Genomic DNA, 20,957 nt, shown 5'->3' with positions numbered 1-20,957 from the left:
TGTTTCTCTTACTACTTTGTACCTGGGTGTTTCTGTGCCTAAGGAACTTTGTATCTAAGATGGTGCCGTGTGTGGCGACATTACACACATTTCACTGTACTCTTGTCCTTGAGTACGTGTGACAATAAAATCTAAATGGAAAGCAGGTTTTCTGGAAGCTATCAGGGGCGATTTGCCTGGAGTTGTACTGGCTATAGCATAGCTGGCCAGGCTGAATGGACCACCTCAGAAAATGCTCCTGAAGCTGCTGCCTGTTGCAGTCTCTCTGATTCATTAGAGCTAAGGCTCCTAACTCTCACAAATGAACAAACGACTGTCTGTCAGGACAGCTTCTGACTTAAAACTAAACTTGAAAATGTTCCCATAACATTGCTCCTGTCTTTCTCATTGCTGGAGATCATGGCACTAGAAACAGGAACTTGCAAAATGTTACAGCTTTCACAACCTACAATGTCACAAAGTGTTTGATGGCCAGTTACAACCGCAGTGTATGGAATGTAGCTCAAACAGGTTCCTCTTTTCACTGAATGGTGCTGGATTCTGGGTGAGCCAGTTACAGTTCCCTAGCTTTTGCAATTCCACATTCCACATACAAAGTCTAGTTTTTCTTGTAAATTTTTTAAAAAATCTTTATTTGTTTTAATGATTGCAATTTGTTTGTAGAAAAGCAACGATAGGGATCACAAGGTGAGGATGGCTTTGGGGAATGGTGCACGGCCAGATATCTGGAAAGAGTTTTTAAATCGTTTTGGAAATATCCAAGTTTGTGAGTTTTATGGTGCCACGGAAGGAAATGTTGGCTTTTTTAACAATACCGGCAAAATCGGTGCGTTGGGGAGGATCAGCGTTTTGACCAGGGTAAGAAAACAAGTTATCCTTTTATCCAAATGTGTGGTTAATAGATACACAGAAATTAGAAACAATTAATGGTGAAAATTAACATTTCCTGCAACTCAGTCCTTGTTTCATCAGCTATAGTTACACTGTTGAAGTGCGAAATGATTCTGTCACCCTCTGCTAGACCTGACTGGATCTAAGCCCCTCTTCAGTTCCGGACACAGTAGACCAAATGGCCTCCTCCTGTGCAGAAATTATTTTGAGAGTTCTCAGTTTTCGCACGACAACCTTCTTCCTTTCTTGTTTTGCATCCATTCTCCTGTCACTCATGCAGACCTCATCAGCACAACTTGAAAATGGTGCAGGGTTGCCTGTGTTCCTGTGGTAGGAGGGCTATTGGAGGGATGGTGCAGAGTAAAGCTCCTTCCATTCTCATCCACCAACTCTGCCTCGATCAAGTCCCACGTTAATTGAATCGAGAGCAGAGTGTGTTGTAAAGTGCTCTTTGGCCGAGAAATTTAATTGCACCATTCCTATTTCACAGGCTTTAAACAGATACTAACAACAAACATAGAACATAAAACATTACAGCACAGTATGGGCCCTTTGGCCCTCAATGTTGTGCTGACCTGTGAGACCAATCTGAAGCTTCCCTCTAACACTGTGTATTGTTGTTCCCTTTGACGTTTGGCATTCTTCCATCTGTCCTGATGACTGCAAGGCAAAAAGCTTTGACATCTTGCCTCTTCTCATGCTGAGATTAAGAAATTCAGAAACTCAGTGTTGACACAGATCAAGGGCCTGGGGCAGTGTTCTTTATCACAGTTGCATTCCTGAATCAGTTTAATCCATTCTAATTGTGAATTCGCTGTGGTGCCAAGCACCATGTGAACAAGCACATGCTATACACCTGCTACCACCTCTCCCTCTCTCAATTACCCTTACACAAATCATGCTTTTTCACCCTCACTGACTTGTGTGTTTGCCAAATCAAATTGCTCAGTATTTCATGGTCCTTAATCTCAGATTGATCCTCTGCTTTATCCATGTGATATTTCCATTTGTCACAGTTAACCTTTGTGTTTTTCAGTGACAGGCCATGTTGAGCTGTGGGCCCTAACTTTTCAAAGGCCAGGTTTTGGTGATTAGAGCTGAGCAAATTAATATTATGCAGCATGATACTTTGATCAGGCAGTTTGAGTTCTTTTCAAATCTTAATGGAATTTAGCAGTTATTTATTTATCTTTTTGGAATAAGATTTTTGTTTGTGATGGAAAAGATTATGCCTTGTACCCAGTGTCAAATGTTAATTGCATTTAATTGGATATGAAATTATATCCTGCTGGAACTGTTTTAGGAATTGCCTGTGTTCAAGAGCAGATTGCAAAAAGAAATGTTGATTGGAGGAGGATAATAAGTAATGGGTGTCACTAAATAGAAGCTTCTAGGAAGAGTAGACTGAAATTTTAGGTTGATCCCTGGGGGTGAAGGGGTTATCTGATGAAGGGTGGGTAACAATTTCTGATCATGCTATGAGTAATATTTTCAACAGTTTTCTTGAACTGGAACATCAGCAACTTCCTGATTGACAGCGTGGACCATTGCCTGGGAATTTGGCCTCCTAAAAAAAGTTATCCCTTTAAAAGCCATACCAAATTCATCTGACATTATCAACAATTTTATTCTTTATGGTTTTTCATACAAACCCATTCTTCAAATTCCTGTATTGACTCTTTTTATGTTGGAGTTCTGATTATCCTCCCAAATTTTAGTAAAAGCCATTGTGATTGGATGCTGAAGAATTAGACTGGTTTTTGTGGTCACTGTACATTGTGTTTATGAGGGATGTTGATCCAATGATAAGTTCCAGTTAATAATTCACTGATATTCTACAGAAGTCTGATCTTTGTCCTAAACAATCTTGATGTTATGACGCAAGCTCTCCAGGATTCATGTCCAAAGTCTAAAGTCCTGCTGCTTCCATGTGTTTGTCTGTGTTTTGTGGGTGAAGAGGGAAACCAAAGAGGGAGGGAGGGGGGGTGCAGCATAGTGTGATGGGAGTGTGGATAAGCCAGTGGGTCAATGTGGGTCACTGTTCTGGGTCATCACAATGTGGACTGGGGTGGACACAGTTAAAAATCACACAACACCAGGTTATAGTCCAACAGGTTTAATTGATGAAGAAGCTTCCAAATAAACCTGTTGGACTGTAACCTGGCGTTGTATGATTTTTAACTTTTTTCTGGACTGTTTCATGTGAGGGAAATGTTAATTTGTTTTGTAAAACCACCAATTCTGTTGTAAAATTTTCACTGCTTTTTGAGACTACCAAGATGTAAGAAATCTGTTGCGTTTCAGGGGCTCCTACAAGATCAATGCCCCCATACCCTCATTCCTGATGAAGAGCTGCTTGACTGCTGTGCTTTTCCAGCGCCACACGTTTTGACTCAATGCCCCCTCCCTCCACCAAGCTAACCAGGAGCTAAAAGGCACAGTTACACTTTGTCAGAAATACTAAACAATAACAGCTCCAACTTTCTCCACCAGATCATTTCCCACACTAGCCATCACTGTGGGCTCAGGAACAGCGATTGGCCATTTTATATTAGCTAAAGGGCCTTTAGTGCTGGATGGGCGTGGTCACCAGGAACTGAGTACAAGCTGTCCAGCTTCTGATTGAAGGTCATTGACCTGAAACAATAACTTTCTTTCTCTATTCACGGATGCTGCCTGATTCACTGAGTATTTCCGAGATTTTCTGCTTTTATTTAATATCTCCAGCATCTGGAAATACTTGCTCTTGATCCCACCACCACCAGAGAAAAGTGAGATTTGCTGGGTCAAGACTTCTGCATTCTGCCCCCATTGACCATTTTGAAATGAAGTTTTCCTAATTCCACTGTTTGTAAGGACTGATCTATTGTGTCTTTGGTTCCTTATTTTTAAGAATTTATCTCTTTAGTTGCTCCATCCTGCATTCAAATACTGTAACATGAATGTAATCCTGTGGCCTTGACACTAAGCCAATCCACTGGGGTTTTCTCCTCAGATGTTCATGCCGTTTCACCTGGTTAAATATGATGTTGACCGGGAAGTACCTGTACGAGATGCCAATGGTCATTGCATTGAAGTTGCTAAAGGTAATAGTTTGCTGTAATCTTCCTCCCTCCACACACACAGCTTAAAGTTTAATTGATAAGAACCTGTCTCTATGTCTGGGAAAACTGAACAAATAGTAACAAAATTCTTCTGGTTAAATCTTGTTCAGTTGGAAATTAACATCTGCATGAGATTCAAATCATTGTTGCTCAGTAGCAGCAGTGTGTCCATCTACAAGATGTACTGCAGACATTCACCAAGGCTCCCTCGATGGGTTCAATGTGAAACCTCTGCCAACTTTTAAGGAGTCAGGCAGCAGATAAACAGGACCACCACAATCTGCAGGTTCCACTTCAAGCCACACACCATCCTGACTTCTGAATTATCCCAGTTTCTTTCAACATAACTGGATTAGAATCCTGGAATTCCCTTCTCACTGGGCTTACCTGGAATTCCCTCCTCACTGGGCCTACCTGGAATTCCCTCCTCACTGGGCCTACCTGGAATTCCCTCCTCACTGGGCCTATCTGTAGCACGTGGGCTGCAGCTGTTGAAGAAATCACCTCCCCACCACCTCCTTCAGGGACTATGGCTATTGGCAAGTTTGTGTTGTGCTAGAGATTTTGAATTATACTGAAAGGTTGTAATGTTATGATATTAATAACTCGGGGAACATCGCAGAGCTTTTTTGACATTTGTGTCTCGGCAGGAGAGACTGGACTTCTCATCGCGAAAATTACAGCCAAATCCCCGTTCATTGGGTATGCAGGGAATAGCGCCCTAACCAATCAGAAGCATCTGAGAGATGTGTTTTGCAAAGGAGACTTTTACTTCAACAGTGGAGACCTCATGATGCTTGACAATGACAATTTCATCTACTTCAAAGACAGAATTGGAGACACATTCAGGTCAGAGGCACATAGGGCTTTGACCCAAACTGATGACCTGCGTTTTCTATATTTTCCAGATCCTCTGCTTCAAATATTCATCAATGGAATTGTAATTATTTTAAAACTTTCCTTTGAAAGTGAAATTCAGTATATATCCCAAATCCCTAACGATCAAAGTGAGTCCAATGCACGAACAGCTTGGAAACAAGAACTTTACCCCAATACACTGATGTCTTACGATTGTTCAAGTTGTTACATAGATAAAACTAAAGTGTCTACAAGGATCTGTTTCTGATAGTGAGTGTTTCATTCGCACAGACTGTGTCCTTTTCATACCTAGGTAGAAAGGGGAGGATTTTCCATCATTTTTGAGGGAACTCAGTTTTATCTCGGATAATATATGGTGCTTCCCTGTCCTGTTTCCCATCGGGAATGTGAGACTGTATGTTCAGTTATTAGGATTTCCCATTTTGGGAAATACAATCTCTGACCCTAATTCCTGACACCTGGAAGTGTGATGCTTTGTAAAGCTTTTGAGATTCACGTGAAAATACAAAGAGAAATACAGTAACTGAATAGTTTTTCTAAGATAAAGGTTGGAAATGCCGGATTTCTCACTCCGAAATGATGTAAGGGTCAGATTGGGAAGGATTTTGAAGGGTGTTTATTTGTGTGTTTGAGGTCATTAGCAAGTTGAGGCAGCCCAGTCAAAACTGAACGAAAGTAACTTGAGTGAGTCCGTGGCTCTGAGTGTTTTAACTCACTTGTTTGTTTTAATCGCGGTTTTGTGTTTAGATGGAAAGGGGAGAATGTATCCACCACTGAGGTGGCTGATATTCTGTCGGTGCTGGATTTTATTCAGGAAGTCTGTGTTTACGGAGTGACTGTTCCAGGTATGAGACATACTGTGTAACAGATATCTCAAATCATCTACTTTGTGAACAAACTAACCCTTCACCACTCTGTGTCCTTGCAAACATCCCAGCTCCAAGCTCCCTTTCCCCTCTGGTTTCTAGATGTGCCACTCCCTCCCAAATCCATTCCCATCCTTCCCAAAACTCTCATGTTTGAATTAGTCCAATCAGGTTTCTGCTCCTGCCACTTTACTGAATAACTTTGAACAAAGTCACAGATAATATCCTTCCATGATTGGTGAACTTTCCCTCCTTTATCCTTTCCAACTTTTTTGTAGCCTATCTCACAGGTATCACTCAGTCCTCCTCCAACTCCTCTCCATTCTCAACTCTTTGTGTTCCCTGGGGTGGAGGAGTCCAGAACTGGAGGGCATAGGTTTAGAGTGAGAGGGGAAGATATAAAAGGGATCTAAAGGGCATCATTTTCACACAGAGGGTGGTGCCTGTGTGGAATGAGCTGCCAGAGGAAGTGGTGGAGGCTGGTACAATTACAGCATTTAAAAGGCATCTGGAAGGGTATATGAATAGGAAGGGTTTAGAGGGATATGGGCCGTGGGACCAGATTGGGTTGGGATATCTGGTCGGCATGGACGGATTGGACAGAAGGGTCTGTTTCCGTGCTGTACATCTCTTTGACTCTATAAATGGGGCTATATTAGTTTAGGATATCTGGTCAGCATGAATGAGTTGGACCGAAGGGTCTGTTTCCGTGCTGTACATCTCTATGACTCAGCGAGTCTATGTGATCACAGCCATTGCTGGTCATTCTGTGACTTGTCTTCCTGCTGCCACACTGTGCTCCTCTCACCAGGTCATTCCCCGGTGCCCCTCCTGTTTCCTGTCTACATCCTGTCCTTTGGCAAACCATCCGGAAACACACTGTCAGCTTTCAAATGTTCCCTGACAACACGGAGTTCTACCTCCCCCCCGACTAACTTTCACCCCTTCCTCCCCCTTCCCATCCTCCCCCCATCTCCCCCTCATTCTTCCCTCCACCCCCTCCTCCCCCACCCTCCGTTCTCTTAGCCTCTTCCCCTTCCCTCCCCTACTCTTCCCTCCTCCTCCTCCTCCTCTCTTCCCCCCCCTTCCCTCTCTCTTCCCCCCACTCCCTTTCCCCCCTTCCCATAGCAACAAATGAAAACAACATTGTCCTTTCATGTAGCTGATAGTTTCATACTTAAAACACAATCAGCTCACGGTCAGGGTAGACGATGAATAACTTAAATGTGTCTTTTACAATTTCTACAGGTGAGGTCTAATAACCAAAGATTTACTTTTGACTCTCTGCCTGTCTTTTAGGTCATGAAGGTAGGATAGGAATGGCTGCCATTCAACTGCAGAATGGGAGGGATTTGGATGGAGAACAACTGTATGAATATCTGAGAGCTCAACTCCCTAGTTATGCATGGCCCTGGTTTGTGAGAGAACAGGTTAGTGCTGAATAACCTGACACACCATCTCTGATCTTTTACTGGGGGGGCTCAGTGATGTAGGTTCTATCCTGGAGGTCCCGCCTGTAATATATATTAAATCAGACTGTGTTATAAACATCTCAGAGCCTGCAGTCTCCCTTACCACTGCTTCAGTCAGGTTTTTGTCCCTCACTGGGACTGGGATCCCCCCCTCACTGGACTGGATTCCCCCCCCCCCCCCCTCACTGGGACTGGATCCCCCCCCCCTCATTGGGACTGGATCCCCCCCCCCTCACTGGGACTGGATCTCCCCCCACCCCCTCACTGGGACTGGATCCCCCCCTCACTGGGACTGGATTCTTCCCCTCGCTGGGGCTGGGACTGGGACTCGGGTTCCCCCCCCCTCACTGGAACTGGGGTTCTCCCCCCCCCCCTCCTCACCTGGGACTGGGGTCCCCCCCACTTCACTGGGGCTGGGGGCTGGAAACTGATTCAGTCTCAACTCTGAGAATGAAACAAGAAAAACCAATTCAAAAGCAGATCCTGACGATGAATTCTGTTTTGCAGAAATCACTTGAGACAACGGGAACCTTTAAATACTATAAAGTGGCGCTGATGAAGGAAGGTTTCAACCCAATGACTGTCCAAGAGCCACTCTATGTCCTTGATGAACAGAAAGGAACCTACATCCCATTGCACCAGGAACTCTACAACAGCATCATTGCTGGTCAAGTGAAACTGTGATGTAATGTCCCTGTACTTCTCAAGTGCCTTCATTTGCTGTTGTAGAATTGAGAAGTTTAGAGGGAAAGTGTTTCATTCTAATGTTGTATTTCTGTACAATGTGAGATATGGGGAGGGGGTGGGGGGAGTAAGTGGGAGGTGCGGTGAGTGAGACGTCATACAGACAGATCCATAGAATTACCTTCACTTGACACCTAGAGTCATAGAGATGTACAGCATGGAAACAGACCCTTCAGTCCAACATGTCCATGCTGACCAGATATCCCAACCTAAAGTAGTCTCATTTGCCAGCACTTGGCCCATATCCCTCCAAACCCTTCCTATTCATATACCCATCCAATTGCCTCTTAAATGTTGTAATTGTACCAGCCTCCTTCACTTCCTCTGGCAGCTCATTCCATACACACACCACCCTCTGTATGAAAAACTTGACCATTAGGTCCCTTTTTAAATTTTTCCCCTTTCACCCTAAGCCTATGCCCTTTAGTTCTGGACTCCCCCACCCCATGGAAAAGACCTTGTCTACTTATCCTATCCATGCCTCTCATGATTTTGTAAACCTCTTTTGATCACCTCTCAGCCTCCAATGTTCCAGGGAAAACACCCCCAGCCTATTCAACCTCTCCCTATAGCTCAAATCCTCATACGCTGGCAACATCCTTGGAAATCTTTTCTGAATCCTTTCAAGTTTCACAACATCTTTCCCATAGGAAGGAGACCAGAATTGCATGCAATATTCCAACAGTGGCCTAACCAATGTCCTGTACAGCTGCAACATGACCTCCCAACTCCTGTACTCAATACTCTGACCAATAAAGGAAAGCCCCTGATCAATTATTAAATATTGACTGGCCTCTTGCTGAGTTGACATTGAGAAAGAAAAACACATTGATCAGGAGTTCACTAAAGTCCGTCAGTAACAATGTTGTCAGTTTAAATTATTCCCTGGTCTGTCAGTGTCTCTCTCTGTCTTGCTGCCATTTTATATTTCTGAATGACCTGATGCAGGCATGTTGTAATGCTCTTTCAGGGCAGAGAGAATTTGAATGTTGACCACCTGACTGCCACAAGACCTGCTCTGCCTTTTATATCCTTACTCATTTTAAGTCTTTATTTCCTTTGCAGCAATATCTGTCGTCACTATTCACCAGTTTAAACCAGCTGTCTATCCTACCATTCCCTCAAGGAGATTTGAAAGTTTTGGGTGTCCTCCCCTTTCTCTAGCTTCTCTCCTTTCCCTCACAGGTTCAGGCTCTTTGTTTGATTACAGCTGCTTCATGAATGACTCTGGAATCTACTGAGTGCAAAATTATGGGGGGCACTGGGATTCCAGGTTCTTGGACAGTTTGCACAAATCATTTTTCTGTCATTTTCAAATTATTCTCCAGTTCCCTCCTCGAGGGTGTTATAGTCACTGTCTTAATATTGTATATGTGTTCTGGCAGCAATAAACAAGTGGACTGTCAGTAATGGTGATTCAGATGCACAGCTCTTGCTGCAGATTCTAGGAGAATCTGGGAAATGGGTAAAATGAAATCATAAATTACACAAAGCAAGTTGTGAATAAAATCTTTTGCATTTGCGATCAAGTTCAGAGTGAGAGACCAGCTCTAACTGACCAATGCCATGTTAGTTACTTATCAAGTTCAGAATGAGATGTAAAATGGGTTTCAATTCATGGGACTTCGGCATCAGTCCTCGGGAAAGGAGGACTGTTCCAATGGATCATGCTGGGATCAAAGTCCTGGAAATCACATAGTGAGGGCTGTGGATAGGACTTTAAACTAAATAGTGTGTACTGAGTTCAGTTACATGGAAAATTATGGAAAAGGAGGAGAGGGATCAGCAGAAGTTAGCATTTCCAGAACAAATAATAGGCCAGAGAGAATGGAAAGGGTCAGGAATCTAATTTCAGGCAGAGCAGATAAGAGGACAGCTTTGAGAAGGCAATGCAGGACTGAGGGTGTTGTACTTAAATACACACAGTATATGAAACAAGGTAAATGAGCTTGTATTGCAGATTGACATTGGCAGGTACAATGTTGTGGCTGTCACAGAGACGGTGGCTGCAAGGGGAGCAGGGCTGAGAACTAAATCTCCAAGGATATGCATCTTACAATTACAATTGAGTAATGGTAACTACAAAGACACAAGGGAGGAGCTGGCCAGAGTTAATTGGAAGGGGAGCCTAGCAGGGAAGATGGTGAAGCAGGTTTGGCGGGAGTCAGGCAGCACAGTAAGGGCAGGGTGAGGTAACCGTGGCTGACAAGGAATGTCTGGGGCAGCATAAAAACTAACGAAAAAGCAAACAACGTGGTGAAGATTATTGGGAAGCCTTTAAAAACCAGCAGATGATAATTGGAAAAGCAATAAAGGGGAGAAGATTGAAATATGAGAGCAAACGAGCTAGTAATATAAAAGATTGAAAGAGTTATTTTCGATATCTAAAAGGCAAAAGAGAGACAAGAGTGAACATTGGATGTGCAAATGAGGCTGGAGAAGTACTAATGGGGAACAAAGAAATGGTGGGGGAACTAAATAAGTACTCTGCATCAGTTTCCACAGCGGAAGATACCAGCAGCATCCCAGCATGTCGAGACTCAGGAACAGAGGTAGGTGTGGTGACCTTCACTAAGGAGAAGGTGCTGGGGAAAGGTGAAAAGTCTAATGATGGATAAATGACCCTGGCCAGATGGACTACACCCCAAAGTTCTGAAGAGATTGCTGAGGAGATTGTAGATGCATTGGTGATCTTTCAGGAATCACTGGAGTCAGGGAGGGTCCCAGAGGAGTGGGAAATGGCAGTTGTAATATTTTGTTTAAGAAGGGAGGGAGGCAGAAAACAGAAACTATAAGCCGGTTAGCAAATGGGCAAAGAAGTGGCAGCTGGAATGCAATGTGGGAAAGTATGAGGTTCTGTGCTTTGATAGGAATAGAAACAAAGACTATTTTCTAAATGGGGAATGGTCTTGGAAATCTGAAGCACAAAGGGACTTAGATCTGGATTCTCTTAACATGAACGTTTAGTTAACAGTTAGGAAGGAAAATGCAACATTGGCTTTCATTTCAAGTGGCTAGAATACAAGAGCTGGGATATACTCATGTGGGCTGCGTAAGGCTCTTGTCAGACTACGTTTGGAATATTGTCAGCAGTTTTTGGGCTGTGTAACTAAGGGAAGATGTGCTGGTCTAGGAGAGGGTCCAGAGGAGATTTACAAGAATGATCCTGGGGAATGAAGAGCTTGTCATACGAGGAGTGGTTAAGGACTGGGTCTTTACCCGATGGTTAGAAAGATGAAGGGGTGTCTCATAGAAACGTACAGGCTACTGAGAAGCTTGGACAGAGTCATAGAGATGTACAGCACGGAAACAGACCCTTCGGTCCAAGTCCTCCATGCCGATCAGATATCCTATCCTAATCTAGTCCCATTTGCCAGCACCCGGCCCATATCCCTCCAAACCCTTCCTATTCATATACCCATCCAGATGCCTTTTAAATGCTGTATTTGTACCAGCCTCCACCACTTCCTCTGGCAGCTCATTCCATACACACACCACCCTCTGTGTGAAAATGTTACCCTTTAGGTCCCTTTTAATTTTTTTTCCCCTCTCACCCTAAACCTATGACCTCCAGTTTTGGACTTCTCCAGTCCAGGGAAAATACTTTTGTCTGTTTATCTTACCCATGCCTCTTGTAATTTTATAAACCATCTATAAGGTCATCCCTCAGCCCCCAAAGTTCCTGGGAAAGTAGCCCCAGACTTTTCAGCCTCTCCCTGTAGCTCAAACCTCCAACCCTGGCAACATCCTTGTAAATCTTTTCTGAACCCTTTCAAGTTTCACAACATCCTTCCCATAGGAGGGAGACCAGACTTGCAGCATCCCAGTAGTGGCCAATGTCCAGTACAGCCACAACATGACCTCTCAACTCCTGTACCCAATACACTGGCCAATAAAGGCAAGCTTACCAAATGCCTTCTTCAGTAGCCTGTCTACCTGCGATTCCTCTTGTAAGGAACCATGAACCTGCACTCCAAGGTCTCTTTGTTCAGCAACACTTCCTAGGACCTTACCATTAAGTATATAAATCCTGCTCTGATTTGCTTTTCCAAAATGCAGCACCTCAAATTTATCTAAATTAAACTCCATCTGCCACTCCTCAGTCCATTGGCCCATCTGATCAAGATCTTGTTATACTCTGAGGTAACCTCTGCTGTCCACTACACCTCCAATTCTGGTGTCATCTGCAAACTTACTAACCATACCTCCTATATTCACATCCAAATCATTTATATAAAGTGGACTCGATTATATTTCCACTAGTCAGAGAGACTCGGACCCCAGGGCACAGCCTCTGGGTGAAGGGATGATCCTTTCAAACTGAGGTGAGGAGAAATTTCTTCAGCCAGAGTGTGGTGAATCTGTGGAAACCATTGTCACAGTGAGCTGTGGAAACCAAGTTGCTAAGTATCCTTAAGACAAAAATAGTCAAGTTTTTGATTCGTCAGGGGATCAAGTGTGGTAGGGAGAAGTCACAAGAATGAGCTTGAGAAATATACCTGCCATGATCAAATGGCAGAACTGACATGATGGGCTGAATGGTCTATTTCTGCTCCTAAAGCCTTCTATTATGGTTTGAATAGTTGATAGGATGGTGTCATAGAAAATAAAGGATTTTGATAAATGGAATGTTGTCTTTGAGTCAGTTGATATTTCCATGTCATCAACCAAACATTTAACTTTGGATGTGTTTGGAATGCTCTCCTTTTCATTTCCAGAATCTTTGCTGCATTCTAACTGGGATGTACTTATTCCCTCGACTCAGATTGTACTTCGGCAGGAATTTTGGAAAATTGTCCTGTGCTTTGGTGACTGCACATGTCTTTCTGCTCTGAAGAAAGAATTTTTCTTACCCTGTTCAGAAATGTTATTACACACCTCAGGAGTCAATGGGTCTTGAACCCAGGCCTCCTGGCTCAGACATAGGGACACTACCACAGAAGTCCCCTTCTGCTGTTGAAACCATAATGAGTGGATTGGGTGGCTGACTGCATTTGATCTTCCATTTAGACTCCCAGAAGCAGACTCCAGCTGTGACCAAACTTCCTCCAATGGCATCAAAGCATCACTTTTGGACAAATGTGCCAGGGTTACTGTCACTTTGTGGCATCACTCCCTCCTCAGAATTACAGCAGAGTGGGTTCTGCCTTCACGCTACAACTCGAGCCTGTTGATCTCGACTGAGGTTCCCTCATGTAGCACAGTGCTGGATTATATTTCTTAGAATCCCTACAGTATGGAAACAGGCCCTTCAGCCCCACACTGACTCTCCAAAGAGTATCCCACCAGCTTCATTCCCCTACCCCCATTACTCTACATTTATCCCTGATTTATGCACCTAACCTATACATCCCTGAACACTATGGGCAATTTAGCAGGGCCAATTCACCTAACCTACATATCTTTGGATTGTGGGAGGAATCCGGAGCACCTAGAGGAAACCCACCCAGACACTGGGGAACCTGCAAACTCCACACAGACAGTCGCCCGAGGTGGGAGTCGAACCTGGGCCCCTGGCACTGTGAGGCAGCATTGCTAACCATCGAGCCACCCCACTGAGAGTGAAATCATCACCTTTAAATTGTTGCACTCTGTACAATCCATTTTACAATTTGACTTCCTGAAATTTGATTAATGTGTAGGAAATGATTGCCAAGTGTTTACTAGAACAGATTTGGGGAAGTGCAATTTGTTATTCAAAAATGTAATTTGGTCATGCCACTATTTTTGTTAAAAGTTTGTGTGAAGATTTGTAGCTCGGGTGCCCGTTGTTGTGGTTCTGTTCGCCGAGCTGGGAATTTGTGTTGCAGACGTTTCGTCCCCTGTCTCGGTGACATCCTCAGTGCTTGGGAGCCTCCTGTGAAGCGCTTCTGTGGTGTTTCCTCCAGCATTTATAGTGGTCTGTCCCTGCCGCTTCCGATTGTCAGTTCCAGCTGTCCGCTGCAGTGGCCGGTATATTGGGTCCAGGCCGATGTGTTGGTATACTGCGGCCCCCCCCCCAAGGCTCCCAACTTCATTCCTTATGAAGGGCTTTTGCTCAAAACATCAGTTTTTCCTGCTGCTCGGATGCTGCCTCACCTGTTGTGCTTTTCCAGCACCACTCTAATCTTGATAAAGAGAAGCCAACCTAAGCTTCTAATTCTAATGTGGGACTGTGCTCACTGAGATGAGAAGAGGCTTGGTCACTACGGGTGGCTGCTAGGAACTGGCCTATGGCCACGGAGATATAAATCTAGTTCCCCCGGAATCTCAGTTCTGTTGGCTGAGGTTCGAGTCTTGTTCATGACACCAAGGCATTGGGGGGTGAGTTGCAAAGTGAATCCCGAGAATGAGCAGGAATTGGTGAAGTCATTTAACTAGGGAAGAGAGACTGGTCTCTGCTATTAGTTCTCTAGCCTCATGTGAAACTCAGAGTGAGATTTATTCCCATAATATCTTGTGGCATCTTTTTCTTGGATAAAGGAGATGCAGCAATGCAGATTCACATTGAGATCCTCCTCTAAGTGCGATTCACAGAAGAGATTCTATCCCACTGCCCTCGTCATCGACCCCCCCTCTCCCCCATCTCCATCTTCCCCAATAGAAATTCTCAGTACTAACTGGATTTTCTTTTTTTGTTGTTTAAACCCATTTTATGTTTTTTGTTAGATGTGTTTAATGATTTCAGTTAACTGAAATTGAATTCTCATGTTTAAAATCACATAGCTGTATTTAACTGAATTTAAGCTGAAAATAAATGCAGTGTTTTTATTTATTAATTAAAGATTACAGCACTGGGGAGAAATGAGAATCAATTAATTAGAATCTGATTATGAAACAGACAGAGATCGGAACTCAATAATTCCATGTTTTCCCTCTGATTGAGAGAAATAATCAAGTCATTGGAGGCTGAAAGATGAGGGAACAAAGCCATAACTTTAATGAATTACACGTAACAGCAAAGCAAGGGAACTGTTCTATGCAGGAAATCTTGGGCAGGCATTTTCTAGATCTTATTTCTCATTTTCACTTTTCATAGGATTTGAGAGCTGACTGATTTTTCTTCCTCTGCTGCCAGTAGGGCATTCACATCTCAATGTCAGAAATGGGTTCAGGACTGCTGCTTCTTGTGAGCTTCCTGTTTCTCTGGCATTGTGAGATGGCCATGCAGCATTGAGGAAGAGGTGGATTTAGCTCTAGGTTTCATAGCTTCCACACTGAAAGTGTCTTCAAAAGGATCTGCTAGATCTCCAGGGTTAAAACATCCTGTTGAATAGCAAGCTCACATGGGAGGCTGGGAGTGAGCATGGATATAGCTGGTGAACACTGCGGGTTTTGACTATGTTCAGAGAACCAGAACTACAACATCATAATTCTCACACCTTGACTGGACTTCCTGTGGCTCACTCTCCTGTCTCCTGTTCAAGGTTTGCAGGTTTGGAGTGCTTCAATAGAACTTTGATTGCATTTTGCTGGATTATGTTCCAATCGTGCAGGATGTCATCTCTGATTGTGAATGGGGAAGTGACAGCAAATCGAATGATGAACTTCTTGGAGATGGTGGCAGGCACCAGGTAGATAGTCCCTGATTGGTTGAGTTCTGTCAGGAGCTCTTCCGTCAGTCTGTTTGGTCCCTGTATTTAGTTTGATAAAACTGCAACGTTACAATTGAATTTTTGTCACAATGTAAATCTGTAAGCTTTAGCTGCACTCTCAACCTTCCTGCTCATTTATAAAACATTTTAACTGTAAGTTAATTCCTTCTCCATATCTCCTCCAAACCCATAGTCCCAAGGAACAGTCTCAAACAGATTCCCAGCTCCAATGCAGGAAACTAAACCAATCAAAACTATGGACAATCCATAATGAATAGTCACACACATCATTTACCAAGGACCAACCATATTGAGCTGCTTCATTAATGACCGTTCCGCCATCATAACATCAGATATGGGGATATTTGCTGATGATTGCAAATTGCTCAGCATCATTCATGATTCTTCAGATACTGAAGCAGTCCATATTCAAATGCAGTGAGACTTCACTATCCAGGCTTGGGCTCGCAAGTGGCTAGTGACATTCATGCCACACAATGACCATCTCCAACAAAACAGAACCTAACCAATGTCCCTTGACATTCAATGGCATAGCCACTGTTGAATTCTCCATCATGAACATTATGGGGGGTTATTGTTGACCAGAAACTGAACTGAACTAGCCATATAAATACTCTGGCTGCAAAAGCAGTTCAGAGACTGGGAAATAAGTAAATAAGTTACCCTAAACCCTCCCCAAATCCTATTGTCCATTGACAAGACACAAATCAGGAATATGATGGAATACTCCCCACTTGCCCTGGATGGGTGCAGCTCCAACAACACTTAAGAAGCTTGACACCATCAGGACAAAGCAGCCGCTTGTTTGTCCACATCCACAAGCATCCACTCCCTTCACATGCTCAGTAGCAGCTATGTGCGCCATCTACAAGATTAGAGTGGTACTGGAAAAGCACAGCAGGTCAGACAGCATCTGAGGAGCAGGAAAATGGACATTTCGGTCAAAAGCCCTTCATCAGGATTCCTCATTCCTGATGAAAGACTTTTGCCCGAAACGTCAATTTTCCTGCTCCTCGGATGCTGCCTGACCTGCTGTGCTTTTCCAGCACCACTCTAATCTCCAGCATCTGCAGTACCCACTTCCACCTGCACCATCTACAAGTCAAACTGCAGAAATTTATCAAGGCTCCTTGCACAGCACCTTTAAGACCAACGGCCACATCCATCAAGAAGGACAAGGGCAACAGATACATGGGACACTACCTCCTCCAGCAAGTGTTTCAATGTTCCTTCAGTGTCACTGGGTCAAAACCTGTCACTCCCTCCCAATTAGCATTGTGGCTCTACCTATGCAACAAAGGCTACAGAGGTTCAAGAAGGCAGCTCATCTTCTCAAGAGCAGTTGAGAATAGGCAGTTAATGTTAGCCCAGCCAGCAATGCCCACATCCCATTTTTCCTCACCTTCAACCGGAAGGTCACTAGTCCAAGGTGCCTTTTTGCTGGGACTTCAAAATTGGAATCACTTCGAACTAAGGTCTCAAAATATTTGGCCATCTTCGTGCCCTGTTCATTAAAACATGGAATGAAATGACAATAAATAACTGAAATGGGTTTCCATGAATTAAGTGAAGATGAAAAACATATAACAACATTAAGCATTGATGCAGTTTGAAAGGGAGAGTGAAGAGACAGAGAATAAACTCAATGGTACAACTTTAAAACTGGTGCAAGGACAGAGAGAACTGGCTGTACATCCCCAAATCACCGATGGTGATGGCACCGATGGTGTGGGAATAATGCCACAAGGCATTTGGAATCCTTGTTTATAATCGGAGCATGGTGCACAGAAATTGGTGCAAATCATTGTTTAGGTCTTGGAGTTTTGTGCTCAACACACTTTGGGAAGTATGTGATGACCCGAGAAAGAAGCTGGAAAGGAATCAATAGAATGACAACTGGGAAGAGGGATTCAACTAATCTGGTATTTTGCATCAATCTTCACTACAGAGTATACAAGTGATGTAGTGTAAATGAGAAATGGACAGGAGGGATACACTCAAGGCAATGACCACTATCAGAAAAGTAACACTGGGGGGATCCAAGATGGCGGCGACCCAGTAAGACTGAGTCTATAGTGCTCCTCCCAAGACTTGGGCACAGTGGGTCACCTACCCCCTACCAAGCTCACCAAATCATTTATAAATCATTTTTAATAGTTTAGTAACTCAATTAGTTGTGTAATATTACATTTAAGCAACTTTATCCTAAGTTAAAATGACTAAAGGGAAGGGAGCCCGCAGCTCTCAGCAAGCAGGAACCCCTCCCCCACAGTCTCCAGCTGCAGCAGAGGCGTCCACAGCCGCCCCGGGGGACTTACCTACAGTAGCAAGCCTTGCAGAAATGCTTTCCAAGCTTGATTCGAAGATCGATGCCTTTATCGTCGAATCCAGGAATCGTTGGGAGTCGCTCTCGGCTGCGCTGCAGAAGCACGACCGTGAAATTGAAGAAATTCAACGCCGAGTCGGAGGGGCGGAGCTAAAGGCTGCGACCTCGGAGACAACCGCTCAATCGGCCGTGGATCAGGTCCGGACTCTCGAGCAGCGAGTCCGGACCTTGGAAAATCATATTGACGACCTCGATAATCGAGGTCGCCGAAAAAATATTCGTTTGCTGGGCCTTTCCGAACGGGAAGAGGAAGGCCAGCTTACAGCATTCCTGGTGCAGTGGCTGCCACAACTTTTAAATCTGGAAGCTGGATCAGGCTAGGTAAGGGTGGAATGGGCCTACCGGGTAGCAATACGCGGGCCCGGCTCGAACCAGCGCCCACGCCCGGTCCTGTTCCGGCTGCAGAGCTACAAGGAGAGGCAGATACTCCTAGAAGCCTCTAGAAATCTCGGAAAAGACCCCCAAGCTATGATCTACAAAGGATCCAAGATCATGCTATTTCAGGACTTTTCCCCGGCTCTGGTTCGAAAGAGGAAGGCATTCGACGAGGCGAAGAAGCGTTTAAGGGACTTAAATGTACAGTACTCCTTACGCTACCCAGCGATGTTACGCTTTAACCATGAAGGATCTGTATATAACTTTGGATCACCAGAAAAGGCTAAGGAATTCTTGGACTCTCTTAGATAAACTGTAGGACATAATGGATGTTGGTCTGCCTTCCCCCCCCCCCCCCCCCCCCCGTTTTGGTTTATATCCCCTCCCTTTTTTTTTCTTACCTTATTGCTTAATATTATTATGGGGGGTGGGGAGAGGGATTTGATTTTCTCCCCCCCCCCCCCCGGAGTTGTTTTCTGTTATTATTTTATGTATATATGAGAGGTGTATGTATATGTGTGTGTGTATGTATATATATATATATATATGTATGTGTATGTATATATATGTATATATAAGCTGGGGGATTTGGTTAATGTTGGTGGGGGGAGGTGGTTACCTTATTCGATTTTACCTCTGTCTTTAGGAGCGGGGTTGTTTTTCCCTTCGTTATTTTGTATTATCATATTTAATTATTATTTGTTGAACTGGTAATTTTATAGTTATATGTTTATATATGGTATTAACATTACCAAATATACCCAGGTGTTGGTAGGGGTGGGGGTGGGGTGCTCACTGTTAACTCTAGCTTTGTATTATATTTGAATTTTCCTCATTTGATTGAGGAGTGCCTGGGTCAAGGGTGGGGCATCGGTTGGGAGAGGATATGAGGGATTTTTGGAGAGGAAGTGATGCCCCCTGGGAACAAGGGGGAAAGTCTCCACTTAGATACGTTTTATATTTTTTTTATTTAGAAATAGTTTTTTACTGTATTGTTGTGGGTGTATTAAAGAGGGTTTATTTTTGTAAATTTTACATGTTCCATGCTCGGGATGTTCTGGATAGGGTTCCCCTTCCCGAGGGGTCTCGGATTGGCCCAGAGGATTATGGTTGATCAATCGGTTAAGTGGTGCACCTGGAATGTCAAGGAGAGTAATTCGCCACTTAAAAGGAAGAAAATATTATCAAATCTTAAGAAGGAAAGAGTTGATATAGCTCTCCTACAGGAGACACACCTGTCAGATAAAGAACACTTGAAATTACGACAGGGCGGATTTGATCAGGCCTTTTTTTCTTCTTTTAGCTCAAAAAGCAGGGGAGTTGTTATTCTTGTTCGGAAGAATTTCCCTTTCAAAATCCTATAGCAGATAAAAGATGAATCTGGACGATATATCTTGATTAAAGCTCTCATAAATGGAGAGGAATATGGGATTTTAAATTTGTACTGCCCCCCGGCACACCCCTTTAAATTTATAACGGAAGCCTTTTCAAAATTGATGGCTTTTGATGCCCGTCATATAATTATAGGGGGAGACTTTAATTGTATTATGGATCCGGAAATAGACAGGATTCCCAAGAGTACTGCAGGAGTATCTCCCAGATCTAGACAATTCATGGATCTGAACAAAGAATTAGGATTAGTAGATGTATGGAGATGTCTTCATCCACAGGGTAGAGATTTTTCTTTCTACTCTAATCCACATAAATGTCACACCAGAATTGATATGTTTTTTGCCCCCTCAATTTTTTTAAATTCCATATCATCCTGTAAAATAGGTAATATAGCAATTTCTGACCACGCTGCTGTATATATGGAAACTAAGGCGAGAAACAGTGGGACATCCCCTCGGCATTGGCGTATGGACCCCTTCTTAATGAAAGATAGTAAATTTGTAAAGTACTTCTCGCAAGAATTTAAAACTTTTTTAGAAATTAATTCAGGTACAGCTAGCAACCCGTCAATGATGTGGGAGACCATCAAAGCTTACACGCGAGGCTTGATCATCTCCTACTCAGCGACCCAGAAGAAATTAAAGGGAGAACAACAGCGTCTGCTTGAAGCCCGCTTAAAAGCGGCTGAAACAGCATACACTGATAGACCCTCTATTATTAAATTGCAAAGGATTACAGCTCTTAGGACAGCTCTAAATACTACACTTACTCAAACGGCTAAGAGGGAAATATTATTTGCAAAGCAGAGGTTATATGAATATGGCGACAAACCGGGTAGATACTTAGCATTTCTTACAAAGAAAAAAAAGGCCCCTCAGACTATTATGTCTATCAAGGAAAGTACGGGTATTTTGACTCATGATCATAAAAAGATTAATGCGACCTTTAGAAAATTCTATTCTGAGTTATATAAATCACAGGATTGTGAAGATAGGACGAAGAGGATGCAGTCATTTTTTAAAAATTTGACTTTTCCAGACCTAACTCCGGAACAAGTATCGGTCCTAAACGCTCCTCTTACACCCCAAGAAATAGTTGATGCAATTAGGCACCTTCAAAATGGTAAGACGCCGGGCCCAGATGGCTTTCAAGCTGAATTCTATAAAGAATTTACAGAAATACTGGTTGGTCCACTTATGGATATGTATAACTATGCATATAGTCAGGGCTGTCTCCCGCCTTCGCTGAAAGAG

General features: G+C 43.5%; 2 protein-coding genes across 2 annotated transcripts in view; one reads left to right on the top strand and one right to left on the bottom strand.

The window, feature by feature from the left end:
• LOC122539586 (long-chain fatty acid transport protein 2-like) overlaps positions 1 to 12,585 on the top strand; it is a 24,282-nt gene extending 11,697 nt beyond the window's left edge. Inside the window, exons 5-10 of the mRNA XM_087981278.1 lie at positions 664 to 858; positions 3,887 to 3,977; positions 4,646 to 4,844; positions 5,622 to 5,719; positions 7,040 to 7,170; positions 7,720 to 12,585. Of these exons, the coding sequence (XP_087837404.1) occupies positions 664 to 858; positions 3,887 to 3,977; positions 4,646 to 4,844; positions 5,622 to 5,719; positions 7,040 to 7,170; positions 7,720 to 7,896 (891 nt within the window). The 3' untranslated portion in view covers positions 7,897 to 12,585. The remainder of the gene's footprint in view (positions 1 to 663; positions 859 to 3,886; positions 3,978 to 4,645; positions 4,845 to 5,621; positions 5,720 to 7,039; positions 7,171 to 7,719) is intronic.
• A 2,104-nt stretch (positions 12,586 to 14,689) lies between these two features.
• The window catches only part of hdc (histidine decarboxylase), a 144,213-nt gene continuing 137,945 nt past the window's right edge, over positions 14,690 to 20,957 (bottom strand). Inside the window, 6 exon segments of the mRNA XM_043674586.2 lie at positions 14,690 to 15,061; positions 15,063 to 15,192; positions 15,195 to 15,286; positions 15,288 to 15,362; positions 15,364 to 15,569; positions 16,954 to 17,055. Of these exon segments, the coding sequence (XP_043530521.2) occupies positions 15,022 to 15,061; positions 15,063 to 15,192; positions 15,195 to 15,286; positions 15,288 to 15,362; positions 15,364 to 15,569; positions 16,954 to 17,055 (645 nt within the window). The 3' untranslated portion in view covers positions 14,690 to 15,021.

The sequence above is a fragment of the Chiloscyllium plagiosum genome, unplaced genomic scaffold, assembly GCF_037043375.1.
Source record: "Chiloscyllium plagiosum isolate Xiang-an unplaced genomic scaffold, Cpla_swu_hap1 HiC_scaffold_39, whole genome shotgun sequence".
Classification (NCBI taxonomy): Eukaryota; Metazoa; Chordata; class Chondrichthyes; order Orectolobiformes; family Hemiscylliidae; genus Chiloscyllium; species Chiloscyllium plagiosum.
The sequence above is the reverse complement of the archived record's forward strand: the minus strand, read 5'-3'. Positions and strand labels throughout refer to the sequence as shown.